The sequence below is a fragment of the Moschus berezovskii genome, chromosome X, assembly GCF_049115385.1.
Source record: "Moschus berezovskii isolate FMDL1 chromosome X, NW_MosBer_1.0, whole genome shotgun sequence".
Classification (NCBI taxonomy): domain Eukaryota; kingdom Metazoa; phylum Chordata; class Mammalia; order Artiodactyla; family Moschidae; genus Moschus; species Moschus berezovskii.
In genome coordinates this window covers 39,275,341-39,299,016 of record NC_142488.1, presented here as the reverse complement: position 1 = coordinate 39,299,016, position 23,676 = coordinate 39,275,341, and the positions used below count along the sequence as shown (strand labels likewise).

The window sequence follows — 23,676 nt, the reverse complement described above, 5'->3', positions numbered from 1 at the left end:
ATGCAAAGGAACGAAGTTGGACTTTCCCCTAACACCATACACAAAAGGTTATTCAATATGGATCAAAGATTTGAATAAAAGAGCTAGAACTACAAAACTCTTAAAACATAGAGCAAAAACTTCATGACATTAGATTTGACAATGATTTACTGGATATGATACCAAAAGCACATGCAACGAAAGAACAGACACATATTGGACCTCAGAAAAATGAAAGAGCTCTGTGAAAAGAAACTGGAATCTTGGGACGCTGTTGGTGGAAAATGTATACTGGTGTAGCCACTGTAGAAAAAGAGTTCCTGAAGAAAAATAAAACTATCAAATGATCCAGCAATTCCACGCCTGGGTTCAACAACCAAAGAACTGCAAGAAAGATCTTAAAAGAGATATTTGTATACTTGTATACTCATGTTCAGAGCAGCATTATTTGCCAAAAGGTGGAAGCAGGGACTTCCCCGGTGGTCCAATGGTTAAGACTCCAAGCACCCAATGTAAGGGGCACACGTTCCATCCCTGGATGGGGGACTAAGATCCTACAAGCCGAGTGGCAAAAAAAAAAAAAAAGTAGAAGCAACCCAAGTGTCCACTGATGAATAACTGGATAACAAAATGTGGTACATACATTCAAAGGAGTATTATTCAGCCTTTAAAGAAAGGAAATTCTGAAATATGCTATGAAATGGATATTACGTTAAGTCAAACAAGCCAGTCACAGAAAAATAAACATGGTACGAATCTACTTTGATGACGTACCTAGAATGGTCAAATTCATAGAGGTGGAAAGACAATGCTGGCTGTGGAATCGTGTGTGAGACCTAGATGTAGAAATAGATACTGGCCAGTCCCTGCTCAAGAGAAACTTAGTCTGGCGAACGAAAAAAGCACACAGGCAAAAAAAGCAAACCTGGGGAAGAGTTGAGGCAAGTGTATGTTTCAGAAGCCCTCCCTCTTAAGTGATTTAATTACTCAGAGCAGAGTCTGGTGACTCAAGAGATGGAATGACAAAAGAACTATTTAAGATATTTGCTACAGAGCATGCTCTGGCTTCTCTCCTTGGCTCTCACCAACACCATGAAAGGGAAAAGTTCAAATAAAAACAAAGAAATACAGGGTGAACACAAACATGACCACAGTCTCTTCTTTAAAGAACTATGCCATAGTTAGGTCAACTCTGATCTACCACTATCTTATTTATTCACAGCTTTATTTCTGCACTGGATACTTGGCAGGAGCCTAAATTTTGTCGCAAGTAGAGAGAAGCTTGTTTCCTAAGTAAAATGAGTTATGATCTGGGAGAAAGGCAAAAGTAATAAAAAAGTTTAAGCATAGGTAATGAAACTGGTATAGTATACAACAGCATAAATGGAGATACATAATTAAAATATCAACAGGAAAGTAGAAGTATAATTAAAGTATTATTAAAGATGAAGATTTTTATCATCATACAAACTCTAAATTAAATCAAACCTCCAAAAGTGACTATATTAACTGCTGCTTTAAAAATATTTGCTATCATAAACAGTTATCTGGTATCAGAACTTCGAACACAGAAGACAAAAATGCTAAATAAAATTTACCTCATTGTCCTGCTTCTCATCCCCAGACAAATCATCGTCTACATCACTACCTGTGCCTTCAATTGCAAGAATACCATTCCTAATGGACGGAATCATGTAGAGCTGCTGAATCACAGAGTTCATGTAACAAGTAGCACCAGCGTTTTTCAGCCCCACAAATCCTTTTGGTGGGCGGGGTCCAACAGGCGGTAGATATTCCCACTCAGTAAGTGCTTCACAAGCTGAGAGAAGACAAAAGATTCTTGCGGCGTGAATGCAAATATTTTGCCCACTTTATACTTTATCAAGTTGATAAATTAACACCACCAGCAATTCCACTACTCTTACGGCGACCTGAAGCGGTGCTCTAAGCACACATTTCAGTCTCAACAAACCTAAGACGTATGGCAACATGTATCTCTGTATACATTCGTACCCCAGGGTCTGTGAGCCTGAGTTTTATCTGAGGTTGCTTCTATGGCAGTCTCAGTCGTCTCACAAGATGGCACAAGGCTATTTTTCTACATGTTTACTTTCAACTTTATTATAGTTTAGTCATTATGAACTTTAACTTTTTCTACTTTTGTATGCTTTTTTAAAGCACTTTCAAACTCATTCTGGCATGAAGTGTTATATAAAATATATAAATACATTATAGCTTACTCAGTTTTAAATAATCCTAAGATACTACCTGGGTTAATAGCCAGGTTCTGATACCTACCAACTCTTTCATTTTCAGCTAAGCCTCCGTTTCCTTCCTAAGAAGTGTCGTAATAAGAGTAACACTTGCCTTGCCTATAACTACAATGTTATTTTGAGGAGCAAAGGAGACAGTGGATTTGAGTTCTGTGAGAATTGTAAATCAACGAACATCTCCTTCTACCTAGTATAAACCTGAAAACAATGCAAATATCATTACTGCCTATAAGACCAGTTACAGAAATTATAGTACACTGAACTGAAAGATATATAGCTAATAAGTGGATTTAGGTAAATATTTATGTGTTGATAGGAAATAGTCAGATATATTAAGGGGAGAACAAAGTGAAGAACACCGTGCACTACATCACAATGTGTGGTTAAAAAAAACTAAACCAACAGAACAAGATTTCATGTGTGGATTCTGCATACAGAGATGGCTGGGAGGACAGACAGGGACTGAAGATGATGGTTACAGCTATTAAAGGGGACTACGGGACTGGAATGGGCAGGAAATAGTTTGCAGAATATACCCTTCTTTGGTACTTGAAATTTTTACTGTGCAAATGTACTACTTAAAAACAAGTAGCCTTTCTGTGTCTGCCATCTTGGAGCCTGTGGAGGAGTGCTGGGAAGAGGACTTTTAAAACAAATAGGTCTGGAAGGCTATAGTCCAAGGCTCCACTTTTGGTGGCTATAAGCAAGGTCCTGTGGAACCAGAGGGAGCACTTGGTTCCTCTTCTGAAAACTGGAGGTGTTTATGCCCAAGATGAAACCGAAATGTGGGCAAGAGATGTGCTCACATGTACAAAGCAAAGAACAGTGACTCCTGATGCTAAACTGAACAAAACTGTAAGAATCTGGGGAAAAGATAACTTGTGTCCATGGAAACAGTGGCTTGGTTCTTGTGGAATTCCACTATATCTCTTGAGGGTTTAAACTTATTGAAAACTAAAGTGTGGAATTGTTTAAAAAAATGAAAACAAAAAACTTCCATCCTACTGTATATAGATTTTGATAGGATAACTATCTAATCTTTTAAGCAGTTTAATCAGAATCTCCTAAAATATTATTAAAAACATCCTGATATTCTAAAATACAACATATCACAAAATAATTTGACATGTTCTTGAAGACTGCCTATAATCAATTATATTCTTAAACTTTGGTTTAAGAATAGAACCTCCATTGTGGTTTGCTTTGTCTGTTGTGTCAGTCATTTTTATATTGCCCTCATCCCCTCTGAGCTTCAGTTCTGTATCAGTGAGATCTGGAGTCTACAGTCTGTTCCATGGGCTTCATGTGAGCATTAACTGAGGATCAAGGGCACTAGAATGTTATCTTCTCACATCCTAGTCTTTAAAACCAGATTTTCTCAGAATTCATTTGAAAATAACATTAAAGAACTTCTAAGTGAGGGCCTGAAAGGTTTTTCAATGCATGTAATTTGAATTTTTACATTGGTGAACTCTGAAATCTATTGACTATTTATTCCCTCCTGGAAAAGGAAATGGCAACCCACTTCAGTATTCTTGCCTGGAAAACCCCATGGATACAGAAGCCTGGCAGGCTACAGTCCATGGGGTTGCAAAAGTCAGACACAACTTAGCAACGAAACCACCATTTATTACTCTGGAGCTTGGATTTTAGTCCAGATTTGACTGAAATCAAATTTTGTTGCTAAATAGTTGTACCACTCACAGGAAGACATTTTACAAACATCTGAAAACTTTTCTACATTAAGACTCGCTTGTAATGGTGTTAAACTAGTTGCTGAAATGAAAACACTGAGTTGAAGATATTTACTAAAAGGAAAAGAATCTGAACACAATAGAGAATTATCTGTCATCAGAACTTTGTATTTTAAAATACTTACTAGTTATTGCTGTGCCAATGTAATACATTTCAGTCAAAGAATCTACTATCTGTTTGAGGTTCCTCACACAGCCAACAGCTAATGCTACTAGTAACTCAAAGCCCGCATTAATGGTAGCTGGTGAACCACAGACTGGAATAGCCTGTTCGGCTGGCAGTTCTCCATTTCTCATATACTGCAGGTAAACATTGGATGCAGGGAAGATGAAATCATCAATTAATTCCTACAAAGTTGAAAAAGGACTATGTATTAGCAATGGTATGTATTTATATAAAAAATATAGTTATTTATGTGTGCATGTGTTTCTTAAGAAAGAAATTCTCTTGGCAGGAAATATTGTTAAATTACTTGTCAGAACGCAAGATCTCATTACATTTCCGCTAACTTACTTGGATTTTCTAATAAAAAGATCCCTACTTCAAAACACTTTCCTACAATTAACAAGCAAATCTAATCTGTCAGGTTAAAAATTATGTTAAGTATCAAGAACAAGCTGACTGTAGCACTTACGATTCACACTAAGTAAATTTACTCTTAATCACATGTATACCAAAACTCATATTGAATTAGAAGAAAATGTCCTAAAGTGGTACTTTTTGTTTCCTTGAGTTACCACGTATGTGAAAAAACTCATTATAGAAATATGCAGAGTCTTGGGACTTTCCTGGTGGTCCAGTGGCTACGACTCCACACTCCAAATGCTGGGGGCCAGGTTTTGATCCTTGGTCAGGGAACTAGACCCCACACACTGCCACTAAATACCCTGCATGCCACAGCTAAGACCGAGTGCAGCCAAATAAATATTAAAAAAAAGAAATATGCACAGTCTTACGTAACAGAGGTCTGTCTCATTTTACGTAGTCATCTAAACAGAAAAATTAAATAGTGCTTACTTACACAGTACCGAAATTTTATTTATGTAAAAAATTTAGAAACGATATTTAAAACATTACTGTAACCTCTATATTCTTTAAAAGTAGAAAAGAACAAGATAATACACCAAAGACTAACGATACCATAAATTAACCAGACAGATTTGCTAATAAACATTCAGAAGGTTATGATATCTAGCCTAGGACCAAGATGACATAACTTACCTTAATGAGATTAGCACCTCCTTTTTCACAACCAATATGATACTTTTTCTCAGGGGTTTGAAAAGCCAGTAATTCTTTTGTTACCCCAAGATGACCTTCCAAGATCGTCTCTTCAATACCTGTTTCACCTGTTCTCTTAACATCATCCTGTCAAAGAAAAATATCAAATGCCTAACTTATGAAAGGGTGGTAAACAGGGAAGGAGAAGTCAGAACAAGAGAGCTGGACAGAGACAATTCCCTCAAATCTTTCTATTCTAAGCAATTTTTTTCTCTCCAGAACTTTCAGAAGTAGGCTTCCCAAACTAGGAAGAAATGTTAATCCAAAGGCTATTAGCTACCAATCTCTTTAGAAATAAATTCTTCTACAACTAAGTATCAGATGTTAATAAAATTAAATTAAGTGCTGGCCTATCATTGATTTTTTGATGAAAATAATTCAAGAATACTTTTCAAAAGATGAAAATTTGCAAATGGGCCTAAGATTCTAAAATGGAAGAAGCTGAGTATCAGTGTTTTGAGTCTTATGTAAAACAAAGCATCTGACAAAACTAGTTATGCATTCAGTGAATCATAAGTTAGTAATATCCAACAACACAGTGTATATTCTTTGGTTCTTTAACCAAATTGCTCAAAGACTATAAACTATCTATTAATAAAACATATTTATTGATACAATAAACACAGTATTAAATGCAACTTACCCTGATTCTCTTAAGCCAATCAATTTCATTATTGAGAAGAACTTCAGCATTGGGTATGTTAATATTACTATTGTAGGCATAATTAAGAAGATGCCTTAAAAGAGTAAAGTAGTCGCCTGAATGTTTACCTCTCTCTCTGGCTGTGCTCTGAAACAATAAAATTGAATAATGTTAATTTACAAGTCCATCCTTGGAATCCACTTTTTAAAAACCCAGAGTTAACTAGAGTAGATGACTAAGATAGTATGGGCAATTACTAATATTTATTAAATAAATATAGACTGCTCTAACTTTAATATAAGCTAAAACCATAAATTCTTGACTGTTCCTTGTGTAAGAATGAATCACAATGATAAGCATATTTTTAAAATGTCTCACCCCCAAAACGGTGAAGAGCAGAGTAATGAAGAAAAGTAGAGGCCTGTGTCCCATGCAACATCTGGTGCACATTAAAAAGAACTGCTCCTGTGCCACCTGGCGAACAGTTCTGAAATAAAAATTTTTCACATTCAACATATTATCTTCATGAAAAAAAGGAAAAAAAAAACTTCCAACACTGTCTCTTGGGACGGGGGATGGTGTTAAGGGGTTGGTAAATTCAAAGTAAAAATACAAGAATATGTAACACCCCTTTAAGCAACATTTCATAGATGAACGTAGGCTTTCTGTCAAGAACTAAAATGTCAAAATGTCATTGAGGGAGTTTGAGGGATACCCTCTGACACCCTCTTTCTTGGAACAGGCTGGAAATGTTCCTCTAGATACAAGAGTTGTATGGTAAGCCTTATGCATCTTCTGGGCATTCCACAGAATTTTTATCTCAAAACATATTACCCAGATCAGCAGCATCTGAGAACTTGCTATGTGATTTCTCAGGTCCCAGCAACCTGTGTTTTAATAAACCCTTCAGGTGATTCTAACATGTGCTAAAGACTGAGGACAACTGTATTACACAAAATTCTATGATTACTCATGGGAAAAACTTCTCTGGTCCCAGTACCGGGAATTTTACCTAAGCATCATGGATCTCTTAAAAAATATGTATCCTACACAGCTATCACTAGAATAAATGCTTCAAGAGGGCAAACACATCATTCACTGAGTTCACTTCTGTGCCTCCAGAATGAAGAATCACGTCTGGCATGTAACAAGTGCTAAGAACTAGTGACCAGATGTATAAGTACTGTTGGTTTACAAGATGGAGGTCTATCTCCATTAGATAGCAAGCTCTTTCAGGGCAGGGCTTTGCTTCATTGTTGTGAGTTCCTGGCACCTAAAGCAACGTCTGACATATGGAAGATGCTCAAAAAGTCTCCTGACAAAACATTTGTGCATTTCAGACATTACAAACTACATTTTGTGAATAACTATGTTTCTGTCAATGTGCTAGCTGATAGACAGCTTAGAACCAATTTTTTAATTCAATATAAGAAGCTGAAAGTATACATTCTGTGTACTAACCTCCCTCCTGGATATTTTTTAGGTTTCTGAACTCGTACATGGTCCTATAAACCAGAGGGACCTTTAGAAGCTTTGTCAGTTGAGTCTGGTAAAACTCAGATCAACACCAAGAGTACTTAGTTTTGGGGGTAGAGGGTCCCTAATTTTTACAAAGATAAATGTCATTCATACTGTCCCAGTTTATTTATCTTTTTTTGAAGTTAGGTATGCAGCCCAAAGAGCATGAGGGTCTATAAAGAGTTGATGCTTGCCAGTTCCTAATGAACCCTCCCTCACACATGCAGACTTCAGTAAGTCCTCAAAAGAAACATGCCTTTAATAGGATTTTAAAATAAAATCTGGTTGTCTGTATCCTCACAATTTACTCAATCTGATTATTTCTCACTTCTACTATTGCTGTACTTCCAGATTTTCTTTTATTTGGACTAATGAAGTAGTCCAAGTGTGTTTCCTGCCACTCTATAACTTATTCTCAACAAAGCAACCAGAATAAACTTAAATGTTAACCCAGGGCACATCATTCCTCTGCTCAAAACCCTCCAATAGGGGTCTTCCCTCACGGTCCAGGGGTTAAGACTCTGTGCTCCCAGTGCAGAAGGCACAGGTTTTAATCTCTAATCAGAGAACTAAGACCCCACATGCCCAGCAGAGTGGCCAAAAAAAACAAAAACAACCCAACCCAAATGGAAAACAAACCCTCCAATGGATACCCATTTCACTTAGGGTAAAAGTTATGTCTTTACAATGATCTATAAAATCCTCACAGGCTGCTTGTTGCCTCTCTGGCCTCACCTCCCACGACTCCCCTGCCTCTGCTGTTCCAGTAATCCTCGTCTCCTCCATATTGTTCCTGCCTTGGGATATTTGCATCTGTTGTTTCTTTCTGCTTAAAGCACACTTCCCCCAAGGTGGTAGGGGGAGGGATAAACATGGAATTTGGGATTAACAGACTACTAAATATATATAAAGGACCTACTATATAGCACAGGAAACTACATTCAGTATCTTATAATAACCTATGATGGAAAAGAATCTGAAATATATATATGTAACTCAATCACTTTGCTATACATCTGAAAACACTGTAAAGCAGCTATACCTTAATTAAAAAGCAAACATTAAAAAAGATATATTTGGTCACATAACCAAAATATATTTTTCACATAAAACATAAAATTTTAAATAAGATATGATGGAGGTGTTAGCTAACCTAAGGCTATGGTGGTAACCATACTGCAAGATGTGAGTGTATCAAACCAACACTTTGTATACCTTAAACTTACACAGTTATGCTGACTACATCTCAATAAAGCTGAAGAAAATAAAAAAATACAATTCAAAACGAAAAACAAAACACAAATCCCACTCAAAAATCCAACACACTTCCTCCATAGATCACTACGTCACTCTTTTCAGAGCTTTGCTTAAAAGGTCTCCTTCTCAGGGAAGTCTTCTCTGACTATCCTACATAAAACTGAACTCCACTGACCACCCCCCCCCACTTTATCCCTAATTCCTGCTTTCTCTCAATAGCATTTACTATTATAACATACCATGTATTTTCGCATGTCTTCCCTCCCGACTCCTTACCTCCCTTTTAGTACAGACTCAAAGAAAGCCGATGTTTTGCTGTTTTATTTACTGCTATATCCCCAGTAGCTAAGTTACATATGACAGTAATACTGATTAGAGCTCAAGTTTTAAAAGTTACCTTATGAAGGTCAAAATTAGATTGACATAAGAGGATGGAAAACCGACATTTTCTACAAATTTGATTGACTTGCACAAAAAGAAGCCCAAAGCACAACCAATGCCACTGATTAAATGCTCTTAAAATGAAAAGCTAGGACTTTATAATTGGTCTTTATTCCTGGTGTATAATGTAAAAGTTCTTACCGTAACTACACCTTGTGAATTTCACACTGACTTAACAACTTCACTAAAAAAACACTTGCCTTCTAGGTATGCAAGAAAGGAAGCCAATGTCCTATTTATTTAAATCTTGTAAACCACATTTTAAAAATGGACTAAAATACATACCTCTTAGGTGAAACTAAATTCTGGAATTATAGAAAAAGTAATTTTACTTTTGAAAATAATGTTGGCATTGTGTAGACAAAACCAAACAAATTCAGGTCTAAGCAAAAACACAGTTTAACAAAAATTTCCTCAATATTAATGTGCTATAGAGACAATAAACATTTGATTTCTGGAATAAATTTTGCCAACATAAATTAATTCATTTCTGCTTCAAAAATTAAGATCAAATCTCTTACAGTTAAAAAGATACTTACTTGCTGTGACAGTGCAATAGTAAATCAATAATGAATGTCTGCCAAGCCTTTTCTTTACTAAGAGTATCTAAGGCTGTTGGAATCAAGGCAAAACATAATGTCATCACTTCCATTGCTTCACAGCAAACCTGTTCATCCTCCAAATCTGGCTCATTGCCTGCATTGGTCTGTAAAATTATAGTCAGGGACAAATTACCTAGAGATGCATTTAAGAAAAGTCTCATACAACTTCAAGTTAGTGCTTAATACATACCTACTCACTTAAACCACTTGGCCTCAGCCTCTTTACCTACAACTCCTAAGGCCCCTTTGAATAGTACAGAAATGACTATAAATAGAGGATGAAGTCTAATTCTATTCTTCTGCGACATCCCAAGGAGGGCTGCGGGAGTATACTGAGCATACTACCTGCTTCTTTGCCCCTCAGGGTCCTAGAGACCTTCTGAGTTGTGTACTTCTGCACCAACAACTGTTCCCTCCTCAAGAATCATTCTGGCACTGCAGTCAGACTACTCAACTAACTAGTTCCATCATGTAGCTTATATACAGTGCTATTTTATTCAAAAGCAATGGTCTCAGACCACTGTTCAGGAAGGATTTGAAGTTTTTATAAACTATGCTTCAGTAGGTAACTAATAAATTCTAACCTGAATTTGTCAATAAGCAGTATTTCTAGTACCTGCTGGCAAAAGAACAGGCATTCAAATATTTGCTAAATGAAGAAACAACACCACGTCAGACATACATCAAAACATATCCCAGGCAAATCAGGGTTATGTTGGCCATAAAAGGGAAGCTCCTACAATTTAATTTCCCCTTCTATATATGCAGCAGTGGTTATCAAGGGCAGGTATATATAACAGAAAGTCAGAGTCAGTCTCTCTTCTTTAAATAACTTGATTAATCTAATGGGAGATCAAGGATGATACCTAACTGGCTGATATTCTTGACTGCTTAAAAGAATCAAAAATACTTAAATGCCATGGTATCCCAACTGTCACCTAAACTAAAATTTACACAAGACAGAAAGATAATGAAAGAAGAATAGAGAGAATAGGAGAAAGCAAATTCAGTATGAAACAATTTTATCTGACTATAGTGAGAAGTAGAAAAAGATAGTTTAAGAAAAAGCCTTGTGGCCCAAATCCAAAGTACTTTATTTTCAAAGTAAAATCTTACTATATCCTCACCTTAACTATAGCTACCAGTTTATTTCCAACCATTAAAATGCAACTGGTTTTACTTTTAAACATGGCAGATATAATAATTCAGCCTCATGCACAATTAAAACAGCATTTACTTTAAAGTATTACATTTCTGTGGTAATTCTTACCTTCTCATAAATTTTAGTGATTTCTTCATTTGGGCTAAATACTAGCTGCAATGCCCCACATCCTGATGCCCAGATGATTTTTTGGATAGCTCTAATTACACAAATATCAGGCATATATCTTGAAGCCTGCAAGACAATGAGTAATTAGAACAGTTGATAAAGCACTGGAATGAAATAATCCCTAGAAAAGCAAAAATGCTTCTCTGTAAAGGAAACAGAAATGGCTATGAAGCAGTACCACTGACTTTAGGTTCCCACACTGCCTCTGTTCCATTATTTCGTTTAACAGCAATACCATGAAGTCTGCTCTCCAAGTTATTATCTGGCTCTACACTACTTTCAGAAGAATCTGAAAAAGACTACAGACATGACCTAACCATTCCACTCCTAGTTTTTTACCCAGGAGAAATAAAAACTTACGTCCACACAATCACTTGTACAGAATGTTCACAGGAGCTTTATTCAGAGCTAAGAAAGAGAAACAATTCAAATGTCCTTTGCCAAGTATGTGGATAAACACAATGTGGAATATTCATAATGGGATATAATACTCAGCAATAAAAAGGAACGGACTAATGGTCCACACCACACAGATAATGCTCGAAGCCATTATTCTGAGTGAAAGAAGCTAGACATAAAAGAACACAAACTGTAAGATTCCACTTGTGTAAAATTCTAAAAAGTGAAAACTACTATACAGTAAGAAAAGATCTGAGGCCAGAGGAAGAAGTGACTGCAAAGGGGCATAAAGAAAAAGGGACAGAGATGTTCTGTGTCTTGACTACAGTGGAGGTGTGACATAAACATGTATTTGTTAGATTTTACTGAAGTATATACTTTAAAAGGACGCTATTCATTGTACGTCATGTATTATGTGTGTTCAATTGCTCAGTTGTGGCCAACTCTTTGGGACCCCATGGACTGTAGCCAACCAAGCTCCTCTATCCGTGGGATTTCCCAGACAAGAACACTGGAGTGGGTTGCCATTTCCTCCTCCAGGGGATCTTCCCAGCCTTGGGATCGAACCCACATCTCTTATATCTCCTACATTTGCAGGTGGATTTTTTTTTTTTTTTAACCACAGCCACCTGGGAAGCCCCTTATTGTACATAAAGGTGATTAAAACAAAAAAGTACTAATGTTAACATTAGATACAATTCATGTTAAGGGAACTTTATCTAGACTGACTTGGTGATTAGAGTGAGTGGGTCTAGGAAAAGGAAGCCCCAAAATGTGATAAGGGTTATTTCAAAATTAACAGAGGGTCAGAATGAAAGGAATGAACCTTCCGGAATTTGAGAGCCTTACAAGTGTAATACTAACCTCATCAGATATTTGCTGAGCAAGACGAATTGACACATTTCTAAGCATGCATTCAGATGATGGATTGGGAATGCTCTGAAGGGCACTTTGTAGCACCACTGCTTGATCATGAGTCACTTGGTTGACCTGAAAAGAGTCAAACATTTTAATACTATGTACATACCCAGATCCAATCATTCGCCCCTCATTCATCCCCACTCCCCCAGGATACACTGTAGAACCTATGTGGCTTACACAAAAGTTCTTTGCATTATCAACAATGTGGGCTTTCTCTTTTCCTTGTGCAGTGGAGGGTCACGTATCCCTCTGCAAATCCCTTTTAGATCAATCTGACTTGTGTCTCTACAACTGCATTCAGCATTAACTTGTAGAGGTGAGTGAGTGATCAACCAAACTGACTCATTCCAATTCTATCTAGAAACTCAGTAAAGTACTCCACATGCATGCTCCTGGGCAGACCCTGCTCCCCATTCACCTGGTCATCAAATTCTTCTTAGAAAAGGAGAAAAACTAAGGAATATCAGTATTAGAGTAGAAGCATTAATGTATAAAAGGCACTAGAGCGTTACATTTAAGTTCATCAAGAAAAAATGTTACTTTAAAGTCATTAGCCAGGCAATCCTGACTGTTTTACAAGTTCTACCTCCTCTTTATGCTCCAAGTATTTCTACAACAGTATTTGACAAGTCTGTTTTACTAATTTTGCCTTTAGTGTCCTGCTGACTGTGAGCTCCTTGAGATTAGAGGCTATTATGTACCTTCGTATCCACAGTAGCACATTTTCTAAATAAAAGAGAAAAGTGAAAGAGGGAAGCATTTATATTTTCTGTTTACCTCATTAATAAGCTCCTGTGTCATGGATTACAATAAAAATTTTTTATCTTAAGAAGAACACCACTGTTTAAAAATCCTAATAAGCATGCTACTTTTAATACAGAACAATTTAAGGCTTAGGCCGCTTTTTTTCATTATTTTAATGAAAATTTCTAACATATATGACAATGGAGAGAATAGTATTACCCACTGTGCTGCTTTAACAATTATGAACAAAAGGACCAAAATTATCTTGGCTAACCACTCCCTCTCACTTTCCATCTGTTCCCTACCCCAGGATTATTTTGAGGCAAATCCTAAATACTATATAATTTCATTTGTAAATAACAATTATTTTTGAGAGGGTTCTTTCTTTTAAACATAATCATAAGTATCATCATCACACCTAAAATAATTATGTTATTATCTCAATTACATGTGATTATTATAACAACACATATATAATCAATATTCTAATCTCCCTAAGACCTAAGCCATTCCTAAAACAGAAAATTTGTATTCCTGAACCTTCTATCTTCTATTGTTAACTTAGAAAACCATCACTTATGAGGCATGTAAAAGAAGTCAATGGCATAGTTTTGACTTCTCATAGACAGACATTGAATTCTGGCATGTCTTGAGAACCTTTGCTAAAATGGATCAAGGATGCCATCAAGACGAAAACAGTCAAATGAGATCAGAATTGGAGGTTAAGCCTGTTAAGGTGGGAAGAGAGGCTGGCAACAGGGTAAATCAGTTACAGGTGATCCCTGGACAGCATGGGTGTTAAAACAGACATTCCATGCAGTCGAAAATCTGCACATAGCTTTATAGTTGCCCCTGGGTATCTGTGGTTCCAATCAACTTAGGATGGTATAGTACTGCAGTGCTTACTGAAAAATCCATGTAGAAGTAGACTCAAGCAGTTCAAACCTGTGTTGTACATGGGTCAACTGTACATCTTTTTTATTACCACCTGTGTCTATACGAGGTAGTAAGAGATTCATATGGAGTTTTTAATAGGTTTCAAATAATTGAAAGAGTGACTTCCCTGGTGGTCCAGCGGTCAGGACTCTGCGTTTTCACTGTTGAGAGTCCGAGTTCATTCTCTCGTTGGGAAACTAAGATCTCACAAGCTGCTCAGCAAGGTCAAAATAAATAAAATATTTGAAAGACTATCTGGGGTTTCTAGTGGTTCCATACCAATTTTAGGAATATTTGTTCTAGTTCTGTGAACAATGTCACAAGTACTTTAATAGCAATTGCATTAAATCTGTAGATTGCTTTAGGTATGAACATTTTAGCAATATTACTTCTTCCAATCCATGAACACAGCATAACTTTCCATTTCTTCATATCGTATTATAACTTCCTTTTATCAATGTCTTATAATCTTCAGAGTACAGGTCTTTCATTTCCTCGGTTAAATTTATTGCTACATATTTTTTCAAGTGATTCCTTTCTTGATTTCTCTGATAGTTTCTTATTAGCATATAGAAATGCAACAGATTTCTGTATATCAACCTTGTATCTCACAACTTTACTGAATTCACTTATTCTCCTTTTTTTGGTGGAGCTTTTAAGGTTTTCTAAAAATAGTATCATGTCATCTGCAAACAGGGATCCAACTATTCCAGTCCTGGGTATATACTTGAAGAAAATGAAAATCCTAATTTGGACAGACATGCACCTCAATGTGAAAATCCTAATTTGGACAGACATGCACCTCAATGTTCCTAACAGCATTATTCACAATTACCAAGATATGAGAGGAAGCAACCTAAGTGTCCATCAACAGATGAATGGATAGAGAAGATGTGGGGTGTGTGCAGTGTATATGCAATGGAATATATTACTCAGCCATAAAAAGAATGAAGGTTTGCCATTCGTGACTACATGGACGATCATGAGGGTATTATGCTAATAGAGTAAGTTAGACAAAGACAAATACCATATATTTTTATGTACGTGTGGAATCTGAAAGATAAAACAAACAAGCATAGCTAAACAGAAATAGAACCACAGATACAGAAAACAAACTAGTGGTTACCAGAGTGGAAAGCGTTGGTTGGAGAAGGGCAAAAAAGGTGAAGGGGTAAGACATACAAACTACTAGGTATAAAGTAAGTGAGTATAAGGATGTAAGGTATAGCACAGGGAATATAGCCAATATTTTATAACTACATGAAGTATATATAACTACATGAAGTACTATAAAAGCATCAAATCACTATGCTGCACACCTGAAAGTAACATAACATTGTAAGTCAACTATGTGTCAATAAACATTAGTTGAACGTCGATAGGACTTAAGGGGGCCGGGAAGAACTCTCCGCTCAGAGTACAGCCAGTGAAAGGCATTTGTAATTTTAATACAAATATAATTTAATAGAAGGAAACCAATAAAATGAGGTACTACTGGAAAGGAACTGAAAGCATTTTGAATCAACTCTGAACTCTATACTTAAGAGTTGCTAAGAAGTTTAACTTTAAAAACAGTCATCTATTATTATAAAAAGATTTTTAAAAAGTCTGTATTACCGATGCCATGGGATTCACGCCTTCCACACTTGGCTGACAAGCTTCTGCCACGGCTCGAACGTGACCATAGCCAATGGCAGTTAGCAACAGCTTGGCTATTTTAAGAGCATTGAGGTAGGCACCCCTTCGAGTTTCCATATCTGCATTTGGTAAGAAGTTATTTCTGGTTAGCATGCTCAAGACGAGGGGGAGGCCACCACTTTTCAAGAAGTGAAATTGAAAATCAGAGGAATCATCAGCCAGAGGTGCACCAGCAGGCATTAACAAGGCATAGACTACCTGGAAAAAAAGAAAAACTGTATTAAAAGATTTTAAAAAGACAACTTATTTGCCTCATCATCATTAGTTTAAAATTGTCCTGTATTTTTAAATTCTTTCAAAAATACTTCACAAATTTTCCATGTTCCTCACACTATCATATAAAAGGTCAAATTTAAAGAACATGGTATAACTTCAAAAAGTAAAAACAAACCTCTGTTAGGTATAGTACTTGTGAGGCTGAAGGACCAAAGAAAAGTGAGTCAAGAGATGGACTAAGGCTGCTGTCTCCAAGTTTGGCATGGTCTAAACAAATAGCTCTTAATTTTTCTATTGTTGTGCTATCTGTAAGAAAAAAAAGAGACATAGTCTAAAATAAAACATAATTCATGCATTCATATTTCATTTTGGATATTCTGAAGACTACTTTAGCATGGAACAGAAATCAATTGAGTTATAGACTCAAACTTCACAAGACATAACCAGATCTGCTTTGACTTAAAACAAAGAAAAAGTCACAATCAACCAGAGCTCTTTTATCACTCAACCCAGACACGAAGGAAGCAGTCTCCTCCTACTCAGAGATCTGAAATCAACATGTCTTCCTCAGAGACTAGAGACTGAAAATGGAGAAGGAAATGGCAACCCTCTCCAGTATTTTTTCCTAGGAAATCCTATGGACAGAGGAGCCTGACAGGCTACAATCCATGGAGTCACAAAGAGTGGGATACGATTGAGTGATTGAACACACAGCAACGGAGACTAAAAAATACAACACTTCAAAAGGAAGTAGTTGAAAATAACAAAATGAAAGTATGACAAGCTCTTGTCTCCAACTTTTCTAATGTTAGCCTCCATGACACCATGTATTAACTGGTTTGTTACAATGCAAGAAACTTAGTGGTACCATTAGAAACTGTACCTTAAAAAGTAAACATTAAAAAAAAAAAGGAACAGTACCTCAAAGTAAAAAGATTTTTTTTTGGTAGTATTAAAAGATGTACTTCATTTAAATCACAGTGAAAAGATACAGTAGAAAAGAGAAAGAATCCCATTATTAGCTACCAAACACTCAAACGTAATTCAGAAAGTACTTTAATAATGAAATAATTTGCAAGGTAAATGCCGTATGATTTAAATACACTTGGATAAATAAGGTTTTCTTTTTTTAGTAAAAGCTTTTTTTTTTTTGGAAGAGTAAAGATAACTGAAAATTACTATAATTTCCATAGGCTAAGCTAATTTTTAGTGGCCCAGAAATATCTTATCAAAAAATATTCAAATTAGTGTTGAAATTGTTGGTTTTCCCTATTCTGAAGGGGGAGGAACATGTAACTAAATGAAATATTGTTTTAATAATATAACATTTGTGAATATCTTCTCCTGTCATTAAATATTCACCCCTACATCATTTTTAATGACTAAAATGATACATAATTTAAACAGTATACTAGTTTAATTTCTAACAACGGGTATTTTAGGTTTTCTCAAAAAACTTTTTTTAGACAATAAAGATCCAAATTACTCTCTACAAAGAAACCAATTCATACACTATATCTGAAACTATCTTGCTTAGTTTTATAGTGTTCTGAGTGAAGGGCAAAGGGAATAGGAGAAAAGAAACAAGGGCTATAAGAAAAGGATGCACTGAATTTTAAGTAAATCATTTAATGTTGGATTATAGTTTATTCATTTGAGGAATCTGAAACAAATCGCTAGTGGCCATTTCACCTTTAGCATCTATGAACCTAAATAACTTTAGGTCTTTGATTATGTACATGCTCATTTAACAAAATATGGAAAATAAGAGAAAATTTTAAACTGCCCATAATCCTGGATTTTAGTTTATTTCTTTCTAGTCCTTTGAAGAGATACCTAAGCCTAATTAATTATATGATATAGCAACATGCTATTAAAAAGTCTAGAAAAACGATGAGCAGTAACATATGGGTTAAGAGTACAAACTTTAGAGCCCAACCGCATACATTATCTATAACTTCCTCTAAGCTGTGTGTCTCTAGAGAAAAGCAGCAGCAGCAACAACAACAACAACAACAAAAAAAAAATCACTCTGTGCCTCAGTTTCCCCATCTTTAAAATACAAATAATAATTCCCTCCATAGGAATGCTGTGAGGTTAAGTAACTTAACAAGTGTGAAGATATTAGTTCGACCCAACTCCTGGGAAAAAGAAAGCTCTGAAGAGGAAAAGCAACTCCTCTGCTGGTAAAGCAGTATACATTTTAACTCCTCTGCTGGTAAAGCAGTATACATTTTAACTCCTCTGCTGGTAAAGCAGTATACATTTTAACTCCTCTGTATCAGGCAAGAACCTGGTTTCCTGATGTGCATAAGGGTCACAAGAACTTCTGAGGAGTTTACCTACAGAGGACTGTGTAAGTTCTAAGGTTTAAGAGCAAATTATAATGGAGGCAACACGACTTTTTAGGTAAAGATTCAGAATAAACAGAAGTCAATTACTAGGAAAAAGCTGCTAATTCCACCTTGGTTTTGTTCCTCCTTTTAAAATATGTGCAAGTGTGCAAACACACTAAATGATTCCTCCAATGTTAGAAACAATTAATAACTACTTCCTCTTCTTTGAGTTCCTGCTTCCTTTCTTAAAGAATGCATTCGAGCACATGCCCATGTGTGTAACAACCACAGTGACAAAGACTAGGTTAACACTTGCTGAATACTGATTAAATACCAGTCACTAGGCTAGGGTTTTCCATATACGATCCCATTTAACCCATACAGTTCTATGAAATAGTTATCACTGGTCCAGTTTTATAGATAAGGAAACTTTCAAAAACTAAGAAAACTTATGGCTAAAGCCATGGAGTAGCAACTTGAAGAAGCAGGATCTGAACTCAAGTCCATTTGAGTCCAAAGCCTATGATTTGTCTACTGTCATACAATCATTACTGGCATTTTCAAAGCTGGCTATTTCAAATTTAGGTACGATACTTGGATTATATAAAATATGATAAAAGCACTCTCCTGAGTTTTCTGCTTGAGCTGCCTGGCAGGAGCTCCCTCTCACCATCTGGTGGCAGTATGCTCCAATCACAAGATCAGGGATTATGAGATGGCCTTTTCAAATGTTAAAGTTGAATTTGCATATATAAAGCAACGACTGTGACTCGAATACTAGGTAAGTAAAATAAATTCTAAGCAATACAACAGATAAATATCAAATTAAATCAAGTCATTAAGAAAAGCTTTATTTAAGAATCTAATTAACATCTGAACTGATATACTGAACATATGACTCAGGAAAGGAGAAGGGGTGAGAAAGGTCAACATCGTGTCTACTTTAGAAAAAGGAGAAAAAGGAAACACAAGACAGTTTTAAAAATTATCTAGGCCAATTACTGAACTGCATTTATCAGCAATAAACTTCATTAAAATGAGAATAAATTAAAAAAGAATAAAGACACTGAAAAGAGTGGAAAGAACGTTAGAGATGTCGGCAAATTATTGAAGGTCTAGAGGGGATGGAAGATATTAATATCTGGCTTAGCTGAACCCAAGAAGTGCTTTTTGGGGAGAAAGAAAAAGGGTACCTATAAATCAGCACCCCAGCAAATTCTAGGAAAGTTAAGGATATGAAAGCAAAATATACTTGAGCAGATACAGATGAATCAAAGACTTTAAAAACAGAGTGACTCAAGTCTGCAACTTTCTACTCTATCTCCCTTCCCAATAGACTGATAAAGCTGGGAAGCAGATGTCTCACTAATGCAGAGAATAGAGACAAATATGGAATGCAGAAAAACTAAGAAGCAGGATTAGTCAGTATGAGTCCATGTTTGTTTTCTGATATAAATGTGTGTGTTTAAGTGTGTATTACTTCCTCATATCAAAGAAAAGGCCTAGGTGACAAGAACACCCCAGTAGTTACGAGCACAACTAGCTGCTGGATTCTGGTTTCTAGCAGAGTACCCTCCCCCTTGCTAAAAGGAGAAATGCCTGATTCTAGGGCTGAAATAGAGAAAGCACTACATGAACTTTAAATATCTTGTGCCAGAAAGTAAAAAGTACTTGAAAGACGATAAAACTATATCTAAACTACATCTAAAAACAGTGCATACATCCACTGACCATAACTGGGACAGCTGAGCATCAAAATAAATAATGACTATAATGGATAAGGTGGTTAGATAGCATCACCGACTCAATGGACATGAACTTGAGCAAACTATGGGCAACAGTGGAGGACAGGGAAGCCTGGAGCGCCTGCAGTCCATGGGGTCACAGAGAGTCAGACACAACTCAGCAACAACAACGTAATGGCTATAACCCAATGGATAAAATAAGAATCTATGAGTAAATAGTGATCACACATTAATTTACAGGGGAGAAGCAAGGCTCTATCTTTCTTGGAGTTCTTGAATTGTACTTACAACTTTTCTGTAAACTTCCAAAAAGTTTTTTAAAACATTTTTTTAAAGTTGTATAGAATTGAATGATCTCGTCCAATTCTCTTCACTGACTCTTACTTTCAGCTCATAACTTTGTAGAATGTTAGGTTTTAGATGAAAACATCTATTAGAACACAAACACTGAAATGTGTTCATGAAAAACAAAATCCTATGGAAAGGATTCCTTGGAGGAAGGTCTTAAAATTTTAACGCTAGAATATCTGGGGTCAAGAAGTTAACAGAAGAGCTACAAAAAGTTAAGGATGTCACCACAAAGCTGAACTACTAATCAAACGTGAACTATTATTCAGATTAGTATTGTTTCGGAAACAAACAAACAAACCAAACCACCTCCCATGTATCCCTTCTGAAATAAATGCACGAAGGTGCACCTCAGCACGTTAAGAGAGTCCCTTAAGAAATGCTCAAGATATAGGAGCTGATGAACAGAAATCTACCATAGGAAGGCTGAAGAAAGAAGTCCCAAAATGGTAACTGCACAACAAACAGCAACCAGATGAGGAAGCAGAAGAAAAATTCTGGGACAACAGTGGAGCCGACATATTATATAATACCAATGAAAATGGAAAATTATTTTGCGAGATTATTAGACAATATGTGGGAAGAATTAGTGATAGGTGTATAGAAAATCAAGAAAATGAAAAATTATTAAGCCCTGAAAAAAAAAGCTGCCATTAACCTAGCAAACTACTTTTCATACACTCTTGAAAAGCAAATACTGAATATGATTTTAAGAAAATGTTGGAGGAGGGACTTTCCTACAGGGCCAGTGGTTAAGACTCCGCCCTTTCACTGCAGGGGGCTTGGGTTAGATCAGGGAACTAAGATCCTACATGCCATGTGGTGCAGACAAAAAAAGGAAAAAGAAAAAATTGGAAGAATGTGGAAAAAAGTTTTCATTTACACAATGGAAAATCAGTAGGTATGTAAAACTGACAGTTTTATGAGGGCATTATTTACAAATACAAACATAGATAATAAAAGCTACAAATAGAAAATGGTTGTTTCCCAGGAATAAAAAAGAAACAATGCTATAGATGACACATGACCCAAAACACAGTCCAAGGGTCAGAAAATGTTTTCTGTAAAGGGCCAGATAGTAAATATTTAAGGCTTTGCAGGCCATATGGTCTCTCCCATAACTGCTGCTATCCTATGAAAAAAGCAGTTACAGACAGAATGTACATGAATGAGCATAGCTTATACACCAATAAAACTATGTTTATGGATATCAAAATTTAAATGTCAATATAATTTTCCTAAGTCACAAGACATTCTTTTTGATTTTTTTCTTTAGCAATTAGAAAATGTAAAATCCCTCCGTAACTCAGACTGTTCAAAAAGCAGGCAGTGGGCTGGATTTGGCCAGTTAGCTATAGTTTGCCAACTCCCATTATTTTCCATCTAGGAACAGAATTTGTTAACAAACCCATTCCTCTCCAACATGTACTTTTTATCAACACTATAATTATTTAAGAAGAAAATTCTTACCTGGTGGCATAAGTTTCATAAGTACTCTTGCTCCATCTCTAAGAGGTGGCATATTTAAGCTGCTACCCAAGTCTGCAACTTGCCAAAGGAAAGAGATGTATCTGGGATTCAGTGACATTATCTAGAATACAAAATACACAGAATGTTTATCTGTAAATTACACCTCCACAAAGGAAGAGTCCCCAAATAAATGTGTTTGTTAATCTCCATACTGTTGCTTCTGTCATTTCTATCCTGAAATGGTTGGCCTACACCATCTTCTCACCTTTAGAAATACTTCATAATGTAGACTGAATATATTATCCAAGCCACCTCTAGTACTTTGTCTGACAGCTTTTTTTACTATTTTGTTAAACTATTCCTATTATTCATACAAGTCAGATTCTGTATAAACAAACGGTTGCCATGCCGCACTAACAGTTAAATTCTTAATCCAACTGATTGAGAGAGCCAACTCTTCTGACACTAGTGGCTGGTATTATTGTAGCCATTAAAATTTTTGTGGGGAGGTAGAAGTTACTTTCTTTAGAAACAAAAATATGTTACTGACAATCTGAGAAAGACCGCGGTTATTTTCCTACAGAAACAGTTCTGAAGAATTGATTTTTTGTGGCACAAATACAAAATACAGTGCTATTTCTCTCAGTGAACTTACAAGTTATAATTAAGTTGTATAATAGGCTAGTTTTATGTAAACATAATGACACTCTATATAAAATTTGGTTTTTTAAATTTCAACCAAGTTTCAATCACGTTTGAAAGTTGATGGTTAACTGTACAGTTATTTGATATTTTGCCGCATTAAATTGTAAGCTAAAAAAAAAAAAGAACTATTCTATACACGCTCTTAACTAATCCAGCATAATGCCTTGCATATAATAGTTCAAAACTATCTACTCACCACCCCAGGCAAACAGCTTTCCACTTCTGGATTGGGACCATCACTGTAATGATTACCATGGTTTCCAGGAGACCCAGTTGAGGAATCAGAAGAGCTATCAGGGCTTGAAGGCATATTGGAACTGATCTGTGTAAGTTTGGCTGTAATTAGCTAAAAATGATATACTAAGTTAGTATCAAAGACAAGGAAAAATACACAAAACAGTAGTGATATACCAATCAAAACAAAAAAATACATGCTATATTTTTTAGAAATATAATTTATAACTATTGTCTAACCTAATCACTTAAATAGTTTTGTTTTTAGAAATCTTTTCCTCTACTATATTGTAGATACCATTATGCCTGTCTCAGTGTTATAATAATTCAAACAACTAATACAGTCGCACATATAATGGATGCTCCATTAACATTTATTGATTGAAATGCTGACTACTAAATTGAGAGTCCCAGGCTTGATTTTCTTGAAAAATTTGGTAATTATAGATACTTACCGACTTATCTTTTAAGTTTAATTGTCCGATCAACTTTCTATCATCTGCAGGGTCTATCAGTTCACCACCCACAAAGAGCTCAATTTTTGTATGAGCTACATTGGCTTTGATACGATTGAGAATACATCGTCGAACTGAACCGATTGTATCATTTGTATGAGACCATACATCCAAGTCATCAACCTGTCTGCCTTGGTTTGGAAATCGAACTATAAAAGAGAGATGTTTACCACGGAAAGCTCTGGGGAAATAAAAAGGGAAAATATCATCGTATTCAGCAGACTTTCAATCTTACTAAGAAAATAAAGTTAGGAATTTAAAATGGAATATTTTCTTACTAAACAAGAAAAAATGAGTTAAAGACATATTATTTTTGTGTGCTGTGCTTAG

The 23,676-nt window shown here is 35.8% G+C and overlaps 1 protein-coding gene across 4 annotated transcripts in view; it reads right to left on the bottom strand.

Annotated features, from left to right (window-relative positions):
- USP9X (ubiquitin specific peptidase 9 X-linked) overlaps positions 1 to 23,676 on the bottom strand; it is an 85,636-nt gene that overhangs the window by 23,464 nt on the left and 38,496 nt on the right. For all 4 annotated transcript variants that reach the window (XM_055393954.2, XM_055393957.2, XM_055393956.2 and 1 more), the window contains exons 18-30: positions 23,287 to 23,527; positions 22,794 to 22,943; positions 21,893 to 22,013; positions 16,169 to 16,299; positions 15,697 to 15,975; positions 12,343 to 12,468; positions 11,020 to 11,145; positions 9,687 to 9,853; positions 6,310 to 6,418; positions 5,932 to 6,078; positions 5,229 to 5,375; positions 4,132 to 4,354; positions 1,578 to 1,798 (exon numbers count right to left, since the gene is read on the bottom strand). In XM_055393954.2, coding sequence (XP_055249929.1) covers positions 1,578 to 1,798; positions 4,132 to 4,354; positions 5,229 to 5,375; positions 5,932 to 6,078; positions 6,310 to 6,418; positions 9,687 to 9,853; positions 11,020 to 11,145; positions 12,343 to 12,468; positions 15,697 to 15,975; positions 16,169 to 16,299; positions 21,893 to 22,013; positions 22,794 to 22,943; positions 23,287 to 23,527 — 2,188 coding nt within the window. The remainder of the gene's footprint in view (positions 1 to 1,577; positions 1,799 to 4,131; positions 4,355 to 5,228; positions 5,376 to 5,931; positions 6,079 to 6,309; positions 6,419 to 9,686; positions 9,854 to 11,019; positions 11,146 to 12,342; positions 12,469 to 15,696; positions 15,976 to 16,168; positions 16,300 to 21,892; positions 22,014 to 22,793; positions 22,944 to 23,286; positions 23,528 to 23,676) is intronic.